This window comes from Gallinula chloropus, assembly GCF_964237585.1.
Source record: "Gallinula chloropus genome assembly, chromosome: 5".
Taxonomy (NCBI): domain Eukaryota; kingdom Metazoa; phylum Chordata; class Aves; order Gruiformes; family Rallidae; genus Gallinula; species Gallinula chloropus.
Genome location: NC_140090.1, coordinates 22,551,791 through 22,572,165, shown reverse-complemented (window position 1 = coordinate 22,572,165; position 20,375 = coordinate 22,551,791). Strand labels below are relative to the sequence as shown.

The following is a 20,375-nucleotide window of genomic DNA, read 5'->3' as shown; positions in this document are numbered from 1 at the left end:
ATACAGGGACCAGAACGGAGTGGGGAAAAGATACAGATAGAAACACAATAGGAGCAAGCACTTCTATTAAGTAGTTCAAAACATTTTTAGTATAGTAAATGGTCTCATATTGTAGACAGGTCCCAATCCCATCCTATGACAAACTTTGACAAAGGCCCCAAAGGAGCAGGGTCCAGCTTTGTGTACTTATCTTTCTTCATCTGACCATTACAAGTAATCTTCAGTGAAGATGACCTTAAGTAATTCATTATTCTCAGTGTGCTTAATTAGCAGTAAAATATGTCTTCAGCGGCCCTTCACACTACCTGCATAATGAGGACGTTGTCTTCTGTGGCAGGTCAAACAGAGGTTATGGTGGTTGCTTTGAAGTCACTATAAAGCTGCCTGTAAAAAAGGCCTGTAGCAGAGTTTTCAGTGTGACCAGAATGTACTGCTAAAGGGATGGTTAGCCAGCTGATGAGTGAGAGGACATGATCTGGGAGCTGTGAAAAGGTTGAGCAGACACTGGGCAGACACCCTCCACGGTCTAGGTACAGAAACACTTTTTTTTTTTTAATATATTTCTTTTACAACAATAAGAATGGGTAAATAAACCCACAGAGCCACATTTCATACCTTGCTAGCAAACTACAACAGGCCAAGTCCAGCCTATCTTAATTCAATAAAGTTCTACCAAGGATGTATCTAATTAATGGCTGCCACTAATGACTGTAATTGAAAGGTACCTGCTGTGCTGCCATCCTACCACTCTACTCACAATAACTGAAAGCAGCACAGTTAATTGAATGGTATGTCTACACAGACAGTGTTAATGGAACAGGACTCTTCTGTTACCTGCAACTTACTTTTGGGGAGACTCAGAAATGAAATACAGCCTCATAAGGCAGCATTTTCCTCAAGGTGAGCACAATGGCATTCATGGACTTTGATGGTTACTCTCAACACACAGTCCAACTACAGGCATAAATAAGGACTAGAAACTACTTAATATGGACTTAAAAACTTCAGACATTGAACAAACTGGCACTGAAGTGAAATAACTGGCCAAAGGATGTCTGATAATAAATGCAGACAATACACACAGATAATAAATGTTTCCATGTCACAGGGAAGGTCACAGGAAAAATCCATGTATTAACCTATTAATCTGCTTACGGTTTTCTGAGAATCATCCTCATATGAGCGTCTGGCCCAATCTGAGACAGCAGAAGGATAGTGTCCTGTAGCTCCTCATCACATTCCTTTTTCTCTTCCTCAGTTGGCAAAGGGGCATCTTCATGCTCATCGTCCAAAAATCGATAGAATAAGTATTTGTCTTGAAAGTGGTGCTCCTGATCCACTGAAAACAACATAACATATCAAATATTAAGCTCCTCTCATTAATGTTAACCATATAGAAATCTGTGTAGCATCATATATATCAGAAATATTGGTTAAGGAGGAAAAGAAAGCTACAGAGAAACTGCAGGCATGTTAAAAACCTTTATTTCTCAGGTATGTCCAAATTATGTAGCTTGGAGGGTACACTTTTAAACTGTGTACTAAAAATACTTTCCAAAAGGCTTCTATATACATGTGTTGTGGGTTTGTATACATAAATTTGCATGTGTGCACGTGTGTGGTTTTTTCTAATTAAATCTGGTTTTGTTCTTATTGTTTCAAACCATTTCACTTAAGCAAAGAATTCACACTCAGGAAACAGTTACATTATGAATTTCTAAGAGGGGTTCTCTAGCATGAACACATTGCCCTACATGTTTCAGAAAGGGCTAAAAGGTTAACAAAAGGATCTAAACTCTTTCTGATGTACCAGAGATGTACATCAAGATATAATCCCAGGGGCAAGTTCACTGACCTGTGTCCTGGTGGAAGAACTTAACGGAAAGACTACCAAGAGAAGACTTCTAAAGAGAGGCTATGACATGGCGAAGGACAAACCCTTGGTCTTCCAAGCAAGTCAGAGAGATGTGTTGAGTTGGATACTGTGATACGGCTTGTAAGAGCTTGCCCCTGGGAGTTCAAGGGAATATTTGGCAGGAATTAAAGCTAGAGCCCTTAGGGTAAGGAAGCCATGGAAACAATCTGTCTTCTCAATGTGGAAATTTCTCCCTGGGATTTGGGAAGCACAACAGAGGATAAATGGAAGTGTGCTGTAATAGAGCTGCTCTTCTGAACTTAATAAAAATGTACATGCAAAGCTTCAAATATGAATATTGCTTTAGAAAGCTAACCAATTGAGGGCTGTAATAACCTGTTACCAAGTAAATCCTGCCAAATGTAAGCTGCAAATCAATATAAAATACAGTCAGAAAACTAACAAAAAATCCCAGATCTCTGCACTGGATTATCGGGAGTGCTGGATTTGGGAACTGTTCCAAAACCCTGAAAATCATTCCAAAATTATGTGTCTGAGCAAACACAAATGCTCACATTCACTTCCACATGCTGCATATCTTTGATGAAGATCGGTTTGGTGAATGGTAATGCATCTCTTGGTTTTGGTCTGAGTGCTACACAGCTTTTGCAATATAATCACAAGCCACTGTAGTCCTAAGTATAATTAGAGTTATTATTATAAATTATTAACTTCTTTTTCGATATTATCATACGTTAAAAAGGAATATTAGTAGCAAGATTCACACAATACTGTCTGTGTGTTACGCTTGCACTTATGAATGAACAGGCTGCTCTGTAGCATTTTTTTTGGGCTCATGATCCATTTTCTGTATCTTACCATGGTTAAGAACACCTTCTTCCAGCAATACTTGCCACATGCCAACAGCCTGCGTTCGTGAATGGACACAAGGACTTTGCTGCATCATCCAGTCAACTAGTTCTGTCCCCACACAGCATTGCCTGAAGGACAAATAGAAAATGAAAAGGGAGCTAGCCAACTGAGATGACCAACAGTGTCTGCCGAGAACAGCGATACCTTAAACTCGGTATAACCTTAGTCAAATCTCCCTACCGAAAACACAATGTCACCATCTACACATATATGGTTGAAATACCAGTGTTCAGTTTTGAAAGGATCACCTCAGCAGAACAAGAAGTGTTTTGGGAAAAGTGAAGTTCAGAGGATCAGAATGAGCCTGTGCCACCTGGTACAAAACCTGTTGCACCAGTGCAACAATATCCAACCTGGGTTTCAAAGGAAACCTTACCAGTACACCAAGGGAGAACAAGCACCTCACGCTTTTCAGGATCCTGCATGAAAGTAGCCACCTCACACTGCAAAAGCTTTGCAATGAGAACAGCTTCCACAGGAAGAGTGAATGTTAGGAGGGTGTTCCTCCATTTGATCCAAACATTGGCCACAATGTTCGGTGTACAGTGTTTCTGAGGCTCTCTCATGCTAGGTGCTGGTCACTTCACAGCTCCTGACTGACCCTGAGGCAGACAACAGCAGGCGTCAGATTCTGGAGAATGCCCAAAAAGCAGGAAAAAGCCAAAAGGTCACATGGTCACTACACGAATTTTTTTACACATAACACTCCCGAGCACAGGACAGAAGCAAATAAGCAGTGTGATCAAACACTTGTGTATCTATAACTGATCACATAGAGAACAGAAAGGAAGCTGGCTAGTCCTTCTGGACAGACTCTTGTGGCTCCACACTTCTTGCATCACTTTCAGAGACCAAGAAAACAGATAATACTGAAGTTGCTGAAATTTAGCTTAAATAATTCTTCCAATTAAAATCCCATTTTGATGACAAAACTTTCTCTCTCTTGGATCCAATCTAAATTTTGACTTTCCATATTTAAAAAAAACCAAAACAACCCAAAGACAGAACCCTGAGAGTTTTCCCAAGTTATGTATAATATAAAATGGTACAGTTTGTTTGGATAAGTGTTGGTCTTTATTGTCATACAAGCTCTTTTGTTCTTCTAGAACAATGAGCAATCTCATATTGTGATATATTCTCAGCTCGCAAGCTCTAAATATCTTGCATCATATTAAATACATTTTTGACTGAAATATGGAAAATCAATGCACTTATCTCTAAGCAACACATTGATTTGCTATTTAGAAAAAGATTTTGAACCAATTTTTATTTAAATATACTCTGAATAATACATTGGGTATTCGATTTAAACATTAGACACTAAAACAAATTGATTGTTCCTTAAGCCAACAGTAGATAGATCCTGACTCCCTAAAGTCAGATTCCTATTCTACAAGTGCCATTGTTATCTCACTTCAGCAAGTCAGTGCTGCCACCAGCAGGAAGAGAAGAAAGCCTGGCAATACACAGAAAAAAATAATTTTCACTCTAACAGAAAATCTACATAAGGAATGTTTCTCACCAGATCAATTTTCAGAACTCCACACTGAGCAACACCGCTGTAGCAATCAGTACAGTAACATATAATATATTAATGAGCTTTCCTATTATCTCTTACTGATATAGAAAGAGAACAGAATCTACATTTTAACCTGATATTGCACAGAATATTCCAGCTAACTATGCTATTAACTTTGGAAGAGTTTTTGTATGTGAATACTCTGTTCACAATCATGGACTCAATTTCCAGTCAAATTACTTCAGAAAAGATTTACCAGGCCCATTAAAGACTGCATAACATCCAGTCTCAAATAGCATCACAGAATAATTTCAGACCTTTTGAGACCTGCAAGTATGGTAAGGCATAAATCACAAATCAGAGGATGGCAGGCATAAAAATTCAGAGACCTCTATACAATCAGCTCACACACCTGTAAGTCTTCAGATGGTATTTACGATCTCTTATCATGTGAGGGGCTCGGGACAGAATTGTATTCCGCAAAATCTTTCCAGCTCTGAGGATCTTTTCTGAAGGAACCTTGGTGATCAAGGAGAAAAAAAAGGGACCAAGACACACAGATTTTAAAACTTTCTGCAATCTCTGTACTGCCCTCTGCAAAACAAAGCACAAGCTCTTTTTTTCCATTAATTAAAAGTCCTTGCCCAGATGATACTTTTGCAGAGCAATAGAGTATATATTCAGGATTTTAAGTCTCACATACTCTCACGATTTAACCTCTGCTGGCAGCTAAGCACCAAACAGCTCACTCCCCTGGTGGGACTGGGGAGAGAATCAGAAGAGTAAAAGTGAGAAAACTTGTGGATTGAGATAAAGACAGTTTAATAAGTAAAGCAAAAGCCGCTCACACAAGCAAAGCAAAACCAGGAATTCATTCCCCACTTCCCATGGGCAGGCAGGTCTTCAGCCATTTCCAGGAAAGCAGGGCTCCACATCACGCATAACAGTGACTTGGGAAGACAAATGCCATCACTTTGAACATTGCCCCCCTTGTGTCTTCTTCCCCCAGCTTCATGTGCTGAGCATGACGCCATATGGTATGGGCTATCCCTTTGGTCAGTTGAGGTCAGCTGTCTCGGCTGCGCCCCGTCCCAGCTCCTTTTGCACTTTCACCCACTGTTGGGGTGGGGTGAGAAACAGCAAAGGTCTTGGCTCCATGTAAGCCCTGCTCAGCAGTAACGAAACAGTACTCAACACTGTTTTAAGCACAAATCCAAACACACAGCCTTGTACCAGCTACTATGAAGAAAATTAACCCTATCCCAGACAAAAGCAGCACACATACTTAACACATCTAACAGAAAGCATCACTTGAGCTGATATGCATCACACTGCTGGAAACAGGAGTTATTTTTATTTGCCTAGTGGCCTGGCTCTACAGCACACCTATGTCCTATTACCTGGGCAATGGTTTTAGTAGGGCGATGTGGGATGTGAGGTTCAATAAGAGGTGTCTGAAAAATAAAATGAAATTAAATACATTTTTAAAGGTTGAGCAGTAAAATAAAATAAGGGCTAGAACAAAAACACTGAACGAAGAATCTGTGAAAACAAAGAATGATGTGTAAATCCAAGCTCTGCCCAAGGGACTTGAGTAGACAAAGCTCTCCAAAGAAATCCTAAAGACAGATTTCGCTCTTAATGCTCAGCAAATTAACACAGTGACATGACGTGTGAAGATGAATAAACAAATGCACGTTAGACTTTCTAAGATACTAACAAAGCAGGCAAAAATCACACCAGATCTGAGGCTACATGGGCATAGCAAGCTCTTCCGCTTGCTGCCCTCAACACACACTGAGCACAACAGCCTTCCTCCACATGGCCTCCACCATTCAGTCCCCAACCACGGAAACTTTCTCCTCCTTCAGCACTGTTTTCTATCCAGCTTTCTTCTCCCTTGCAGTGTAACACAAGAAACAGGAATGAAGAAAAAGCTCTGCTTCCACTCTGTTTTATTCTAAACTACCAGGCCTAGCCAGCAGCCCTTTTGTAATGGCTCCCTAGAGCTCTCTGAAATGCAAGAGAGCGCAGGCCACTCGTACAGACCTGGGGAAGGACTTTCACAAAGGGGACAGTGAAGGAAAAAGAAAAGAGTAAAGCAGATGATTTGGTTCTGCAAAGGGAAGAGCAAAAGGGAAGGTTATCAGGGCTCTGCAAGAGAGAAGCAGAAGGGGATGAGAGAAATGGAAAAATGGGCACATAACAAACAGGTGAAAGGAGAGGGGAGACAGGAAGCACATTGCACAACAGAGGAAAAAGGAAAACAGAGGGTTAAAGGACAACAGAAACGAAGACAAAGGAGAATAAAACTGAACTTCAGCAGCCACCTCAGAATGATGGGAAGATGTTTTGCTTTGTTGGGACTGGCAGTTAACAGCATGGACCAAATTTACTTCCAGTGGGAAATGTCAGGAGACATGATGTGAGGGCTGAATTTGGCTGGCACTGTGGGCTTGCTGACTGGGCAGATCACACCCAACACAGAGGGCAAGACCTTCTACCTCAGCCCTTGGCAGTCACAGCAGCGGCAGGACAGCTAGGTTGGAAGTACAGTGAAACATTTGCCATGTACTGCTGGGTTGCCAGGTTGGGTTTTCTTACACTGGGTATCTGTTTGTCAGCTCCCAGAGGACTTTAATGATGTGACAAAGTCCTCACAGCAAGCAAATAGTGCTAGGAGCTACAAAGGCACAGGGGGAGCAGGTCAGCTGGGAAGGGGAAAGTGAGGGAAGCACATGACAGAAATCAATAAAGATAATTTAACCTTAATGGAGAGACCTGTATATGGAAAACAGTGCAAATGTTTTTTCATATATACCCATAATTTACAATAAGTTACTGAAAAGACAAATCAATGAAATTAAATTCGGATTCCTGAATTTTCTAATTAATAAGTAAAAAAATTTTCTAAGACTCATGTAAGTTATAAACATTTCTGTCCCACCATAAGGGAGGTAGAACATCCCTCAATGTTTCTTCATTTCTGGAACTGTGTGGAGCATACTTTAGACTGTCTACACTTGCATGCTAAGAATAGCTAGAATATTTTGAAAGATGCCTCTAACACAAACAAAACCAACAAGTAAAAGCTTCTATGGGTATATAAATAATTCAATCAGAGCTATCACTATGAGTATTAATGATTTTTGATTCCATTTTCTTTTAAAGGGATTTCAAGTCCTCATCAAGTTCACCGAGACTACAGGCAAATGTATATATAAATGTTGGCTAAATTGGCATTAAAGTCATTATGAATACTATTTTTAAGTTTAGTATTCTTAAGATTGTTTTTATATCAATAAAGCACAATATACCCAATCTAGTTTCCAGATTTTCATTCTAGTTAGCAATATACTTCACAGGAGAGATAAAATTCATAAGAAAAATTGTAAGAGACTTTTACAGTGATAGACTAGTGAAAATCCCATCTTTGCTCTTCAGAGCCTATGACAAAAATGCATAAAACAAATAGTTGAAAAAATCAAATATGGGTGAAGATTTGACAATAAATCTCCCATCCTAATCAAAGCAAAATACAAGAAAGTATTTAGAAGAAATTTTATTCAACCCGAAAGGACATAAAACACCCAGGGTGAAAGCTAGAGCACAGCACAAGAATCTGCAGAAAGCAGCAGGAAGTTTGTGCACCTACATTTGATCCTGACCAATACAGAGGACCAGCTGTGAAGACAGAAAGTAACGCAGGTGAAGGTGATCCTGAAATGATCACGTGTCAGAACTTACAGAGGGAAATCATGGAACGCTGGAGTTGGAAGGGACCTTGAAAGATCATCTAGTGAAATCCTCCTGCCAGAGCAGGATCACCTAGACTAGATCACACAGGATTTAAGAACATCAAAGAAGACGTCCAGTAAGAAACAATGGATCAGGAAGAACAAAATCCATAAAACCAGAATACTAATAGCTAAATTCCTGAAGCAGGTCATGGCGGAGCAAGTGTAAGGTAAATGGAATTAAAGAGAGATGGTAGTTACTTAAGGAAACAGTACTAATCAAGCATGGAGTATATCCTAGCACAGAGGTAGGATAGTAAAGACTCAACTTAGCTAAAGAAAAAGCTCTTCACTGAAATGCAAGAAGGAAATGTACAGAAAGGCAAGTTTAAAAAAATAAAAGAATAATGGACAAAATTGGAAAGACAAAGATATGACATGACACAGACATATCAAGAAATGTCAAGAGCTATAAAAACTGTTCCACAAGTATATTAGCAGTTAAAAAAAGAGCAGGAAAGTTTTGATCCACTGCTCAACAGAGGAAAATCTACTGACAGATAATTCAAGAAATCCAGAAGCAACTGATTTATTTTTTGTATCAGTGTTCTTTAGAAAGTTCAGTGGCAGACGGAAGGCTAATATCTTGTGTAGAGGAGAGAAAGGAGTAAAGTCTCAGCCTGAAAAGGTGAAAGAATGGATGAGAAAATGTTAGGTAAATTAGCTATTTTCAGATTGTCTGGGTTTATAGAATTTCATGTAGGAAACCTGAAGAGCTTGAAGCAATTTAGAGTGCTGTGGCCATGTTGGAATCAACAGTCACCTCTGACAATTCTTGGGGACTAAGGAAGGCAGAAGACAGAAAAATAGAGGAGGTGAAAAAATATAGACATGTCAGCCTAACTTGTCTTCCTAGAAAAACTCCATTTGTAAGCACTTGGAAAAAAGCAGGGAGGTGACACATATGTATATACACACACACATATATAATATATACGTCATAATATATACATGTAAATCAAGAACGAATCATGCCACGCTGATCTAATTTCTTTCCATGACCAGGTAATAACTGTTAGATTGGGGAAGAAGTTGTTGTTCAAGCCTTTACTTTAGTAAGAACTTGGCACCATCTCATATGATAATTTCTTCATCAAAGCACAGATTAAATTCTTATAAAATAGGTGTAAAGCCAGTTGGAAATGTGTATTTCAGAAAAGTAAATTTTGAAAGCAATTACCAGTAAAACACTGTCCATCTGGCAGTCATAACAGAGGTCTGTTCTGAGCAGTATGTTCAAGAATATATCAAATCTGATACTATTAAATATTTACATGGGATGGAGTAGGATGTACACCGACTGGTTGTGCAGGAGACTTCAGGATGGGAGGCACTGCGTGTACATGGGAGAATAAATTTACAATTTGAAACAGTCATGACATCAGTCTGAAGAAAATATGAAGCTATTATGCAACACAGGTAGTGCTGACTACTTTTCAGGCAGAATCATCTATATAAAGACAGGGTTGGAAAAAAGTGTCTTAGTAGCAGCTCCACAGGAAAAAAAAAAGTTTATAATAGATATTAAACAGGACTAAGCAATGCCATACCTGTGTGAAAGCAGCACATGCTGTACTAGATAGTCAGCCTAGATAAGGCCTAAGAAGCTAAAATATGGTGTCTCATTTGCCCACTGTACTTTAAAACTGTCTAGAAGAGAGCCACAAGAACAACTAGAAAGCACAATATAAATAATCAAAGCTGTTCAGATAAGTAAAAGCAGAATACAAGTGTGATAACCCCCCCTTCAGATTTAAAAGGCCTTTTAAAGAAGAAAGCTGCCTAGTACATAACGCAGAAATCGTGAAGCAAAGAGTTTAAACTGCTGCAAGAAAAACCCAGATTAGACAGCGGTGAAGCTTTTCTAGCAGTGTGGACAGTGAATACTGGCACAGAGTCCAGGGAGATGTGGGAGGATACATAGGTACCTGTCAGGAGTGACACGGCTATAGTCAATTGTACATGAGGCTCAGGAATAGACTAGATGCTTTTCTGAAGTACTTTTTAGCCTCACCATGCAATTTTCAAGGACACCTTTATATGCCTAAAATTAGTTCAACTACAAGTTTGAACAACCCCCTGAGCAGCTAGCCTGGACTGAAGGAAGCAAGGCAGTCACTCCTACTAGGCAACAACATCATTACCAGCCAAAAGACATGTCCAGCAAAGAGTTCCATGAAAGTTACTGCCTTTCAAAGCTACTGCAGTGAACTCTGGCTGCGCTAGAGTTCACTGCAATTCAATTAGGTAACAGGTGATACGGTGTTCCAGCAACAAATTCCCTTCAGGAAAAAAAATCGATTCTGTAAGGGATTGTATTTTAGAATAATAGTCACAACGTGGCTGAAGTCCAAGGGATGTTTTGTAAATCCTTACAATCCTGGATCTCCCGTTAAGGGATGCTTAAAAAGCACCTGGGGGGGAGGGAGGGGTTGGAATTAAAAAAAGAAGTCTCTCTCCCTATAAAACAGCAGAGCGAGCAGTGTTTAATTAGCTTCTTAACACATTCCGGTATCTTTGAAGAATTAATGTGACTGCAGTATATGTACGTTGCAAGGAGCCATGTGACTGCAGCTACTTGATGATCACATTTTCCAGGACTCCTGAATAAGGGAAAATCTACCTGCTGAAGAGCTCAAATATTCAAGCCAGTTGTAACAGTTTACAAACAATTACCCATCTCCTGTATGCTGTAGTGACAAGGGTACCTGCTCTCAGCGTTCCTTCGGCGCGAGAGAAAGCGACACAGCAGCACCAGCCTGAGCTTTACCTGCTTCACACCCTTGCCAACAGATGCACACACAGACCATTTACTGTGATCTGCCAATCCCCTGTGTAGGGGAGAAAGGGCATATGTATGGGTCTGCAGAGTGGAGAAGGGAAAGCTGCAGGTGTTGGAAGGGGAAGCAGAAAATGATCATGCAAAACTGAGATAAAATGATTTTCAGTGTCACCATCGACAAAGTCTGTATCTGTACATTTATGGGTTCACATTTGGGCCATTCAAATGAACCCTTCATGAAACCAATCACAAAATTCCCTATTTAAATTAGGGTGAAGCAGACAAAGCAACAATTTTAGCTTCCATTCCTTTGAAGACTCGAATATTTATGCATGAGAGCAATACCATAGATTTAAATAGAACTATTCATGTGTATAATTTTATGCACACATTTAATCTCTGGAGAAATAGGCCCTAGATTACAAACTATAGGGCAAGGGCTGCCTTTATTTCTGTGCTTCTTACTTCACTGAGCAAGCCATGTGCAAACAAATAAATAATATAATGAACGACAATAATAGAGACCTAACATGAGGTCTGTATTTGTCAAGTTATTTGAATCTGCTAAATAAATTCCAAGAACATCTCTTATAAAAATACCTTTTTCTATTCCCCTTGTTAAATAGCTGTAAAGAGATGTTTCTCCTGAGTCTTTACATATGAATGAAGGATTTCTACAGCAGTTTAGATATAAAGACTGAAATGATGGAGGGGACCTAACTTCCCAGTCTCAAACGTTAAGGTAGGAAATGTGTATTGCAAAGAGCTAAGATGAAATAATGCAAAAGCCAATGAATCCTGTTTTTCCCATGACCTCAGTTTAGCTCATCTTTGAACTGAGCACAAGTTTCCGTATTTATTGGAGTTAAGCATGGTATGTGAGGTTACCAGGGTGATCAGATAAACCTGTGCACTACTGTTGATCCCTTTATTTCCAACTGGGGCACTGAAAAGAATTGCAAGTGACATCTGTTTTCCTGCCGGCTGGCAGGGGATCCAGAAGAAACAAAGGACAAAAGCAAGACAAGTCAAAAGGTGGCAGCAGCAACAGCCACATCACTAAGAGGTCTGTTTGTATTACACCCTCAGTATTTACTACTATCGGTGATTTAGGGCCTAATCCAAAGACTGCTGAAATCACGGGGTAGTCCCTAATTGACTCAATGGGTTTTGAGTCAAGCCCGTGGCATTTGATTCTCCTCAGTGCACCTCAGGAAGCAGAGCATCTTTAGTTCTTAGTGGTTCCAGATGACTGTCGATCACTGCCATCTATGACTGACACGCTCGAATGTCTCTGTATACATCTCCTGACAGACTATCAGTGCCCTACCTGTTTGACGTGGGAGGAAATAAAACATACAAAAAACTCATTCCCACAATATTGGTGAAAGTACAGCCAGACACTAAGGTACAGCTGACAATTAGCAGAAGTTCCCACAGCCCTCCCACACAACACCTCCCCTTTCTATTCTTATCATTCTTTCTCAAAGCTGTGCATCCACTTCCAAAAAGTTACTTTTTTGCAATGTGCCACCTATATGAGCTACTTCAGATCAAAGACACAAATAAGAATTCCAAAGGTGAGGGGCTTTGCAGAGATGACTTTTTCCAGTACAAACGAGTATTTCCAGTGATACGGAGGAACCTAATAGCAGGGATAAAGCTGAGCATACAGGACCATTCCAGGTGGAAAGCAGTCTTGGATATAGTTTCCTAATCCAAATCCATTGGTCTTATTTCCATCTGCAGAGAAAATGTACCTGTGCAGACTGCACCAACCTCTGCTAGGAAGCTGCAGGTAAAACAATGCACTTAGTGAATACATCAGAGAAACAGCTGGTCAAAGATCCTGTCACAAAAAGGTCCCTTGAAAAGCATTTTTGTTGAAATTTGAAGGACAATGTAACCAATATTGTAGGAATTTCTGTGCTCTGTTAGCCTGTGCTAGATCTCCGGAGCAGCCCTATGTGGAACATGCTGATACACTAACCAACACTTATCATCAGAAAACAACCTATGTCCCAATCTCTAATCAGCCCCCAGGGTGCACAGTCTGTAAGAGCCCTTGGCACAAACTCCTTTCCAGGAGGACTTCTGAAGGTTGGGACACATTACCAGGACTGAGCTCTGTCCAACCCAGACCACAATTGTATGTGCTGGGAGACCTCACCACACTCCTCCAGAAAACAATAAAGGGTGGAAATAGAAATGCAGTCATCACTACCATGTTGGAAACAATTCACTCAGCTCTTCACTATCTCCCCACAAATGTACGTAGCAGCTGAGAGAAGGAACCTGTCCTCCCCAGCAACCTCCACAAAACCGTACTGGCAGCTAAAGAGCAAAGTGCCAGCTCACATCTCCGAACTGGAAAAGTCCAAAACTGACAATAACTGACCTCATGCGAGGTCTATTGGTGACTTAGCAACACTTTGCAATTAACAAATGGCAAATTACCCAGAAAGAGCACTTGTTTCTGGTCTTCATCTATGTTTACTATCAATGCAAGTATTAAAAGGACCTGCAGCCAGTCTACTCTAAAACTGTATTACCAAAGCATCTTCAAACACCCCATGTTCCCAAAAGACAATCATGTAATTTCTTAAGAAACTTCTGTAAACAGAAAAGTGGGAAGCAGGGCAAGGTATGGATGGAGGAAAACACAGTCATGAGGATGTTCACAAAATTGGGGAACTTCCAAAGAAACAGGAATTAATCACATCTTTAAAATCTTTTTAGTTTCACAGAACTACATCACCTGTAATCTAAATACCTCAAACTACAAACTAAGCCAAGCAAAATAGACTAGTAAAAATTTTCAGGACCAGTGGTTAAGGCAGCTCAATTTTATTCTTTTTTTTTTTTTTCTGAATTAATTGACTGCATGACCTTGCACAAATCCTGTAATCATACCGTGTTTCATTTTCCCCCTTTTGGAGAGAGGAATACTAATAATTTCTACTTTTGCAAAAGGCTTTGAACAGTGTCAGCAAATGGGCTACTATCAAAATATTCAGAGTAACAGTGACTGTTTTAAAATCTATATTCTTTAAATATATTACAATGTGAAGACTAAGCTGTATTTCAAAATACATTCTAAAATTGCTTTATTTTAGTAATCTACATGTACTAATAGCATAAACAGGAAAATGTGTCCCTTTAAATTCTCAAATGTAATCAGTGTAGAAAATTTATTTGAGAAAGTTAAATTGAAATTGCATTATTAACACTTCTACAATGTTTCTTTGACAAACTGTAAATGTCTGTCCTTTTAACTCAAAATGATTCAGCCATTACCAAAAATGATACTTCACTGTGAATGTCAAAGGGAAAAAGAATATTGAAACAGACTATGGCCAGTGCACAAAAACCCCCAGAACATGGCTAATGATGTCTTATTTTCCTGTCATTTTTCTTCTTCCCTGCTACAATGAAACAGCTGCTATAACTACACTGCATGCATTGAATAAAATGTCAGAAAATGCTAACTCTGCTGTGAGCATTCCCGATATTCTGATAGAGGTGTGACTACAGTTGTCACAAGGAATCTCAAGCCAGCATTGTCACCAGTTTCTCTGCTCCTGCATTTTTTCTAACCTACAGAAGAATAAAGTGGTTTTTTCATTGTCTCTCAGGACAATTACTAGTTTCTTGGTATCATGGCTTTAATAGTACGTTTACCTGAAATTATTCACTTATTGAGTAACAAACTGTAATGATGAAAATTATGATAAATATTAGGCAGGAAGGTTACTGGTTGTTAAGAGCTGCCCCTCACCCAAGCTACAGGTACACAGCAACTATTCAAAACCTAAACTGAAGAGAAGTTAAGGACTAATGAGCTTGTGGAGGATTTATTTCACGTGTTCCCAGATTCCTTTGTAACCTCTGCACACATCTCCCACCTCCCTGGAGGTATGCATGCCTCTAGACAAGCAGGACTGGGTGGGCTCTCCTCTGCTTCCATCACACTCAGATGCCAGAACTGCCCTCAGAGGACTCAGCAGTGAAATATTTGATAAAGTAGCTTCATTGCCAAACATAAAGGTGCCAAAACCTGGATGAGTGTGAAGTAGGGGGTGAAACTGGGAACCTTTTAAAATCAATGGTACAACTCTTGACTTCAGTGTAGTCAAAACACCACCCAAATCAGGCAACAGTACCACTGTCTCCGGGGTGCTAGTGGTTTATGTATTGTGTGACCCCAGGTAGTCATTCCACTTGTGAGGACATCAACACCTCCATCTCTAAAATGGGGATGACAGTATCTACTCAAATCTCTGACAAGTGATGAGAATGAGCAACTGAAAACACTTCTGAATGCTGCAACTGAAACCCTGGAAGTCTAGTCTCTGCAAATTCATCCTGAGCATTTTATAATGATTTTTACCACAGAAAGGAAAAGTCATCAAAGTGAGACGGGGCTCGAGGGCATTGAAGGTTACCTCCTGAATTCCTTGGGGAGGGCAGCAACAAGGTAAAGCTTCTGGCAAGTAGGGAAGAGAAGTTAATTTAAACCCCTTCTCTGTCTCTTCTGGTGATTCCAGGTGCCTCCTTCTCCAACCTCAGGACAGTGCATTGTGTGAACATACATGAAATGAAGAAACACTGAAGGAGTGCAGCACATCTGCCTCAGATTCCACTGCTACTATCTACTCCTCATTCTTCTTCCTGCCATCCTTTTCAGAAATAATTTTTTGCTAAAAACGAAACTGAAGAGGAATAATCTAACCATATCCAGCACAATACCTTCTGTTACCCTACTGCACAGAAGGAGATTTTTAATGATCTATATAGATGTTTTCCATCTACACAGAACGTGTTTCCTAAAAAAGGTAAATGGTTGTAGCATAAGAAAGTAAAACAAGGAAAGCAACCCCACACTGATGGCTAGACCAGAATATATTTTTTAAAAAGTGCAAACATTCTTCTTTCAGCCAAGTATTTCTTTATTTCAACAGCTTTAAGTTTTCTGTCATAAACATAAAAAACCATTCAAGCTCTTCTGTTTAATTTACATATTTGTATGTCAGTGGAAAAGACAAGCATTCTGCTCTTGGCAAATATCCACAAAACAACCTTCTTACCTTCCTTAAAACTTCCATTTCCCATGATGTCTACAAAAAGCTTGTCAAAGTGGAGGGTGGTGATGTGCTGAACCTGCTACCTATCCTGCCTCAGCCAAGTCCTTCAGGAAGTTTATCTATTGGGTGGTTCTGGTTCAAAATTGGATTGTAATCTCATTAGGTTAGTGCACTTCTTTCTAGGGCTTCTGATGCAAGAGACAACTCCTATCCCTGACTGGGATACATTAGTAGCCCCATAGCTCTGCTAACCACAATGAACCTTCATGACGACAGAGATCTAACCAAAACCTGGAGTGCCCTTGTCACAGTCTACAACTTCCTCAAGGTGGGCAACAGATGGGGAGGTGCAGATCTCCTCTCTCTGGTAACCAACAATGGGACATGAGGAAATGGAATTGTACCAGGATAAGTTCATACTGAAGATTAGGAAAAGGTTCTTCACTGAGAGGGTGGTTGTTCCCTGGAACAGGCTCCCCAGGGATATGGTTATGGCACCAACCCTGTCAGACTTCAAGGAACATCTGGACAACGCTCTTAGTCATATGGTTTAGTTTTAGGTGGTCCTGTGGGAAGCAGGGAGTTGGATGTGATGATCCTTATGGACCCCTTCCAATTTGAAATAATCTATGATTCTATGAAAACAGAAGGGACAGAAGGTTACGAGGGACAACCTGCATCTTCTGAGGACAATCTATCAACTTTATTATCCTCTTCTACTATGTGGGCACATCATCATCTGATTCAGTAATGGACAAAGTCCAACAGCATAAATTCAGAGGGGGAAATACTGATCTACAAAGGTAAGGGTTTGTCTTTTACAGCAAAATCCAAGTGCAGTTTTATGTATTTAAGTAGAATGAAATGAAACTCCTAACTGCTGTATTAATCACTTAATTCAGTGTTCTTCAGATACTTTACTGGAAGTAATTGTATTGATTAAAAACATCCAAAGGCATTTGGAATCAAATCATTAGATCTGAACAACATGGATTTATATGCCCTGTTTTTCACATTAATTCCACGATACAATGACAATAATCAGTAAATAAAAATACAAGTGTTGAGGTAATGTGCATGTGTGAAAAAAAAAAAAGAAAATAGTAAAAGAATACTACTATTAATTCCTGCAATCAATTAGCATTGGAAAGGAATAAATATTTCATATTAATAAATTTTCTCCTTACCTCCTAACTTCCTACAGAGCTTGCAGATGCCTGACTTGACACTATTTAAACCAGACTTGTTCACATTTGTTTTATTGCTTTGAATTGCAGCTCACCTTCCCTGATAACTAGTGAGGGATAGACATTTTGAAACATACTCCAAGCTGATTCTGTAGCCAAATGAATCTTTATTGCAACCTGAGAAAAAATTGGCTGCAGAAATGCAGGCAGAACACTGCGATAATTAACCCAAGACTGATACGGAGAGGTGAAATTACTCTACCTGACATTTTCCTTAGCAAACCACATCTCTTTACATCCCAATTCACCACAGTATGTTTCTGAAAGAGATGACCTCTTTTTACCTCTCTCAGTATGTAGCCTAAGCTGTGTAAATTCTGTGATGTCTGGCTTTTCGGGATATCACAGAACCAGCCCTGTCCTTGTGAAATGGAAAGGGCCCTATTGTATGTATTTTGTAATTTAACCCATTTCTCCTATTTCTCTTTAATGCTGATGTTAATTTTCACATCATTGCTAAAAATATTGCTTTGTCCAGCTGAAATTCTGTCCCTGCTGTTTCCCAACCATTCACCTTTTAAAACATAATATAAAAATCTTCTCTGGCTTAATTGACTCTTTAGTGTCTCTTTGTGGGCTGTGTAAAAGATAAGGACTGTTGCACTATGTTAAGTAAATCACAGCTTGGAAATGTTTGCTGTTCCATAGAAGTTTAATTACTGTAATCCAAACCAGCTTGCCTGGAAATCCTGAATGAACATGGAGTATTCCCAGCTAACCTGTTTTGAAAAGAACATATTTTCTGCAACAACATAGGAATCTTCAGCTTCTTTGTGACAGACTAGGAGACTGTCTTGGAGAAAGGAAGATGCATCCTCCCCAGAGGAATTTCTGGTACATTGAAGTCCAATATGATTGCAAAGTGTCCTGTGTCTGTATGGCCACAAAGTCACACAGCACTTTCCAGGCAGCAATCCAGGTTCTCTACCCCAAACCTCACAGTAGAAAAGTCAGACAAAACACAAAAGACAGGGTTTCAAGAACACTGACTGTAATGCCAAAGACACCAGGCAGACTAAGTAGCTATTTGGGAGCTACAAGGCAACCTCCTGGTTTTCTTCTCCCTCCTTCTTTCCCTGGTTTGGACCAGTATACCAGCAAGATGAGAAAGCCATTCTATTAGGCAGGCCCAGGCCTGCTGTGGTGCAGTGGCTATACATTTACACTATAAGGAATGACAAAACCAGTTTTGTCAACACATGTTTATCCAAAATTCTCCTGGGATGTGCAGCAGCTAATGATGACACTCAGCTGAATCAGGGTAAACAAAAAGAGGTGGGAGGCAGGGAAGCTGTTAGTCTCCTTTATTTTCTGGATCCCCATAGCTTTGCCAATTAAGATGGGTACCTTGTACAGCTAGTGACAATAGGATTTTCTTAGTTTATTTCCCAGGCACATCTGGAAAAGCTGCCAGAACCCAGCAGCCAGCAGGCCACAAGCTGAAAATCCCAAATCTAGACTGGCTCTGAACACAATTAAGACAACTCAGTGGAGAGAGGGGAGGAGGGTAACAAATATTTGCCTGGATCTGTATGTGTGTTACAGCAATAGCAGGAATACATCATACAAATCTGTATCTAAACACAGGAGACTGAAATGACACAGATTCATTTGTGATTTAGCAGTGAATTGCAATGGAGCTGCAGGCTGGCCTGATGAAATGATTCCCTGCCAGTTGGCCCTCTGCTACCCCTGCAGCTGACATGGGCTGGCAGAAACACCGTGTTTGGGGCAGGAAAGAGTCTAAGTCTGTAGCTGACAGACCTGGTAGAGATTTGTGCTTATGTTAGACATTTAAGGCTGCAGACAGTTCACAGCAGCTTCAAACAGGACTGGTGGGGTCCATCCCCTCCTTGAACCCCACACCCAGGCTCTGCCATGTTGCTTGTGCTGGCCCTGGCCAGGAAGCTAATCTTCATCCAAAACAGCAGAAAATTAAGCTTAAAAAAAGGTTTACGTGTGTCTGACAGTTCTGCTCCCTTCCCCTCAGGCAAGCAGGACTGTCAGTGTGATGGAGGAGAAGACACGTGTAGCTGGAAGTAAAGAGAATGGACACACTCACAGGGAAGCACAGGTGCCCTAGAGCCAGGGTGCTGGTCACTGGAAGCTGCTGGGGAAGGGCTGCCACAGCCCTGTGGTTTTCCCTGGGCCCCAGTGTGCTCTGCTCTGAGAGCTGATCATTCCACCATCTCCCTGTTGCACAGCCACCCTGTCCTGGTGTCACTGCTGGCCCTCACTGGCTCTACTGGGGGCTGGATCAGAAAATGGGTTCGAGTGAAAAGTAACTGCCTCAGCCATTGTGCAAAAGGCTACAAGGGAAGAGCGGCGGTTTCTTTAGCCCCCTCAGATCCATGCATTTGAAGTCAGCTACTTTAAAGACTCAGGATGGACAAAGCAGTACTGGGAGGCTTAAAAAGATTTAATTATCATTCTCCCCTGTTAAACCACTGGTTCCTTCTCCATCCAGTTCATATTTAAAGCTTTTATACAAATTATTTATGTAATTTCATTTCCTAAGATAAAAACAAGCGTGGCTGAGTAATCCTAATAAGAAGCAGTGTAATAACTGGTACTGGAAGTTAGGATTTTTTTTTCTGTTTTTATTTTGGAACCTAAATTATTTATTCTTTTCATTTCTCTACCAGTCAACTCAGCTATGTGTACTTGTATTTCCTCAGTAACTGCTATCTTTAATTTTAAGACAGCTGCCTCACTGATGATAAAGCACACAAATATCCAACATGTTCACAATCTTGTGCCAAGCTTTCTTCCAGAAGGAAATTTACAAAAAGAATAAATGATGAAAAGTCATAAATCATAAATCTTTAAATACCTGAACAGCACTTGCTCCTTCACCATCACTAGAGATAATAGACCAATTACATTTTTTGGCTCCGTTGTACAGATCTGACATTTTTGCCTCATCAATTCTAACACAGAATGGCTCAAAATAAGGGCCACAAACCAAACACGTGGTCTGGTGGTGATGGTCTTTGTATGGAGCCAGCACAATTGGCTCCTGATTCTTGACTAGGTAACACAAAAAGAACATAATTGCTATAGAGCTTTTCCCCACTATTTATTAACCTCTCAAATTTTTGTCATCCGTACACAGACAAAAAAAGATGCTGCTAAATGATCAGATCAGACACACTGAT

The 20,375-nt window shown here is 40.2% G+C and overlaps 1 protein-coding gene across 3 annotated transcripts in view; it reads right to left on the bottom strand.

Annotated features, from left to right (window-relative positions):
- RAPGEF4 (Rap guanine nucleotide exchange factor 4) overlaps positions 1-20,375 on the bottom strand; it is a gene marked incomplete at both ends in the record, with an annotated part of 148,512 nt that overhangs the window by 48,119 nt on the left and 80,018 nt on the right. For 2 of the 3 annotated variants that reach the window (XM_084264845.1, XM_084264847.1), the window contains 4 exons: positions 1,156-1,339; positions 2,735-2,856; positions 4,720-4,826; positions 5,708-5,761. In XM_084264845.1, coding sequence (XP_084120971.1) covers positions 1,156-1,339; positions 2,735-2,856; positions 4,720-4,826; positions 5,708-5,761 — 467 coding nt within the window. The remainder of the gene's footprint in view (positions 1-1,155; positions 1,340-2,734; positions 2,857-4,719; positions 4,827-5,707; positions 5,762-20,375) is intronic. The other variant, XM_084264846.1, reaches the window with a different exon arrangement.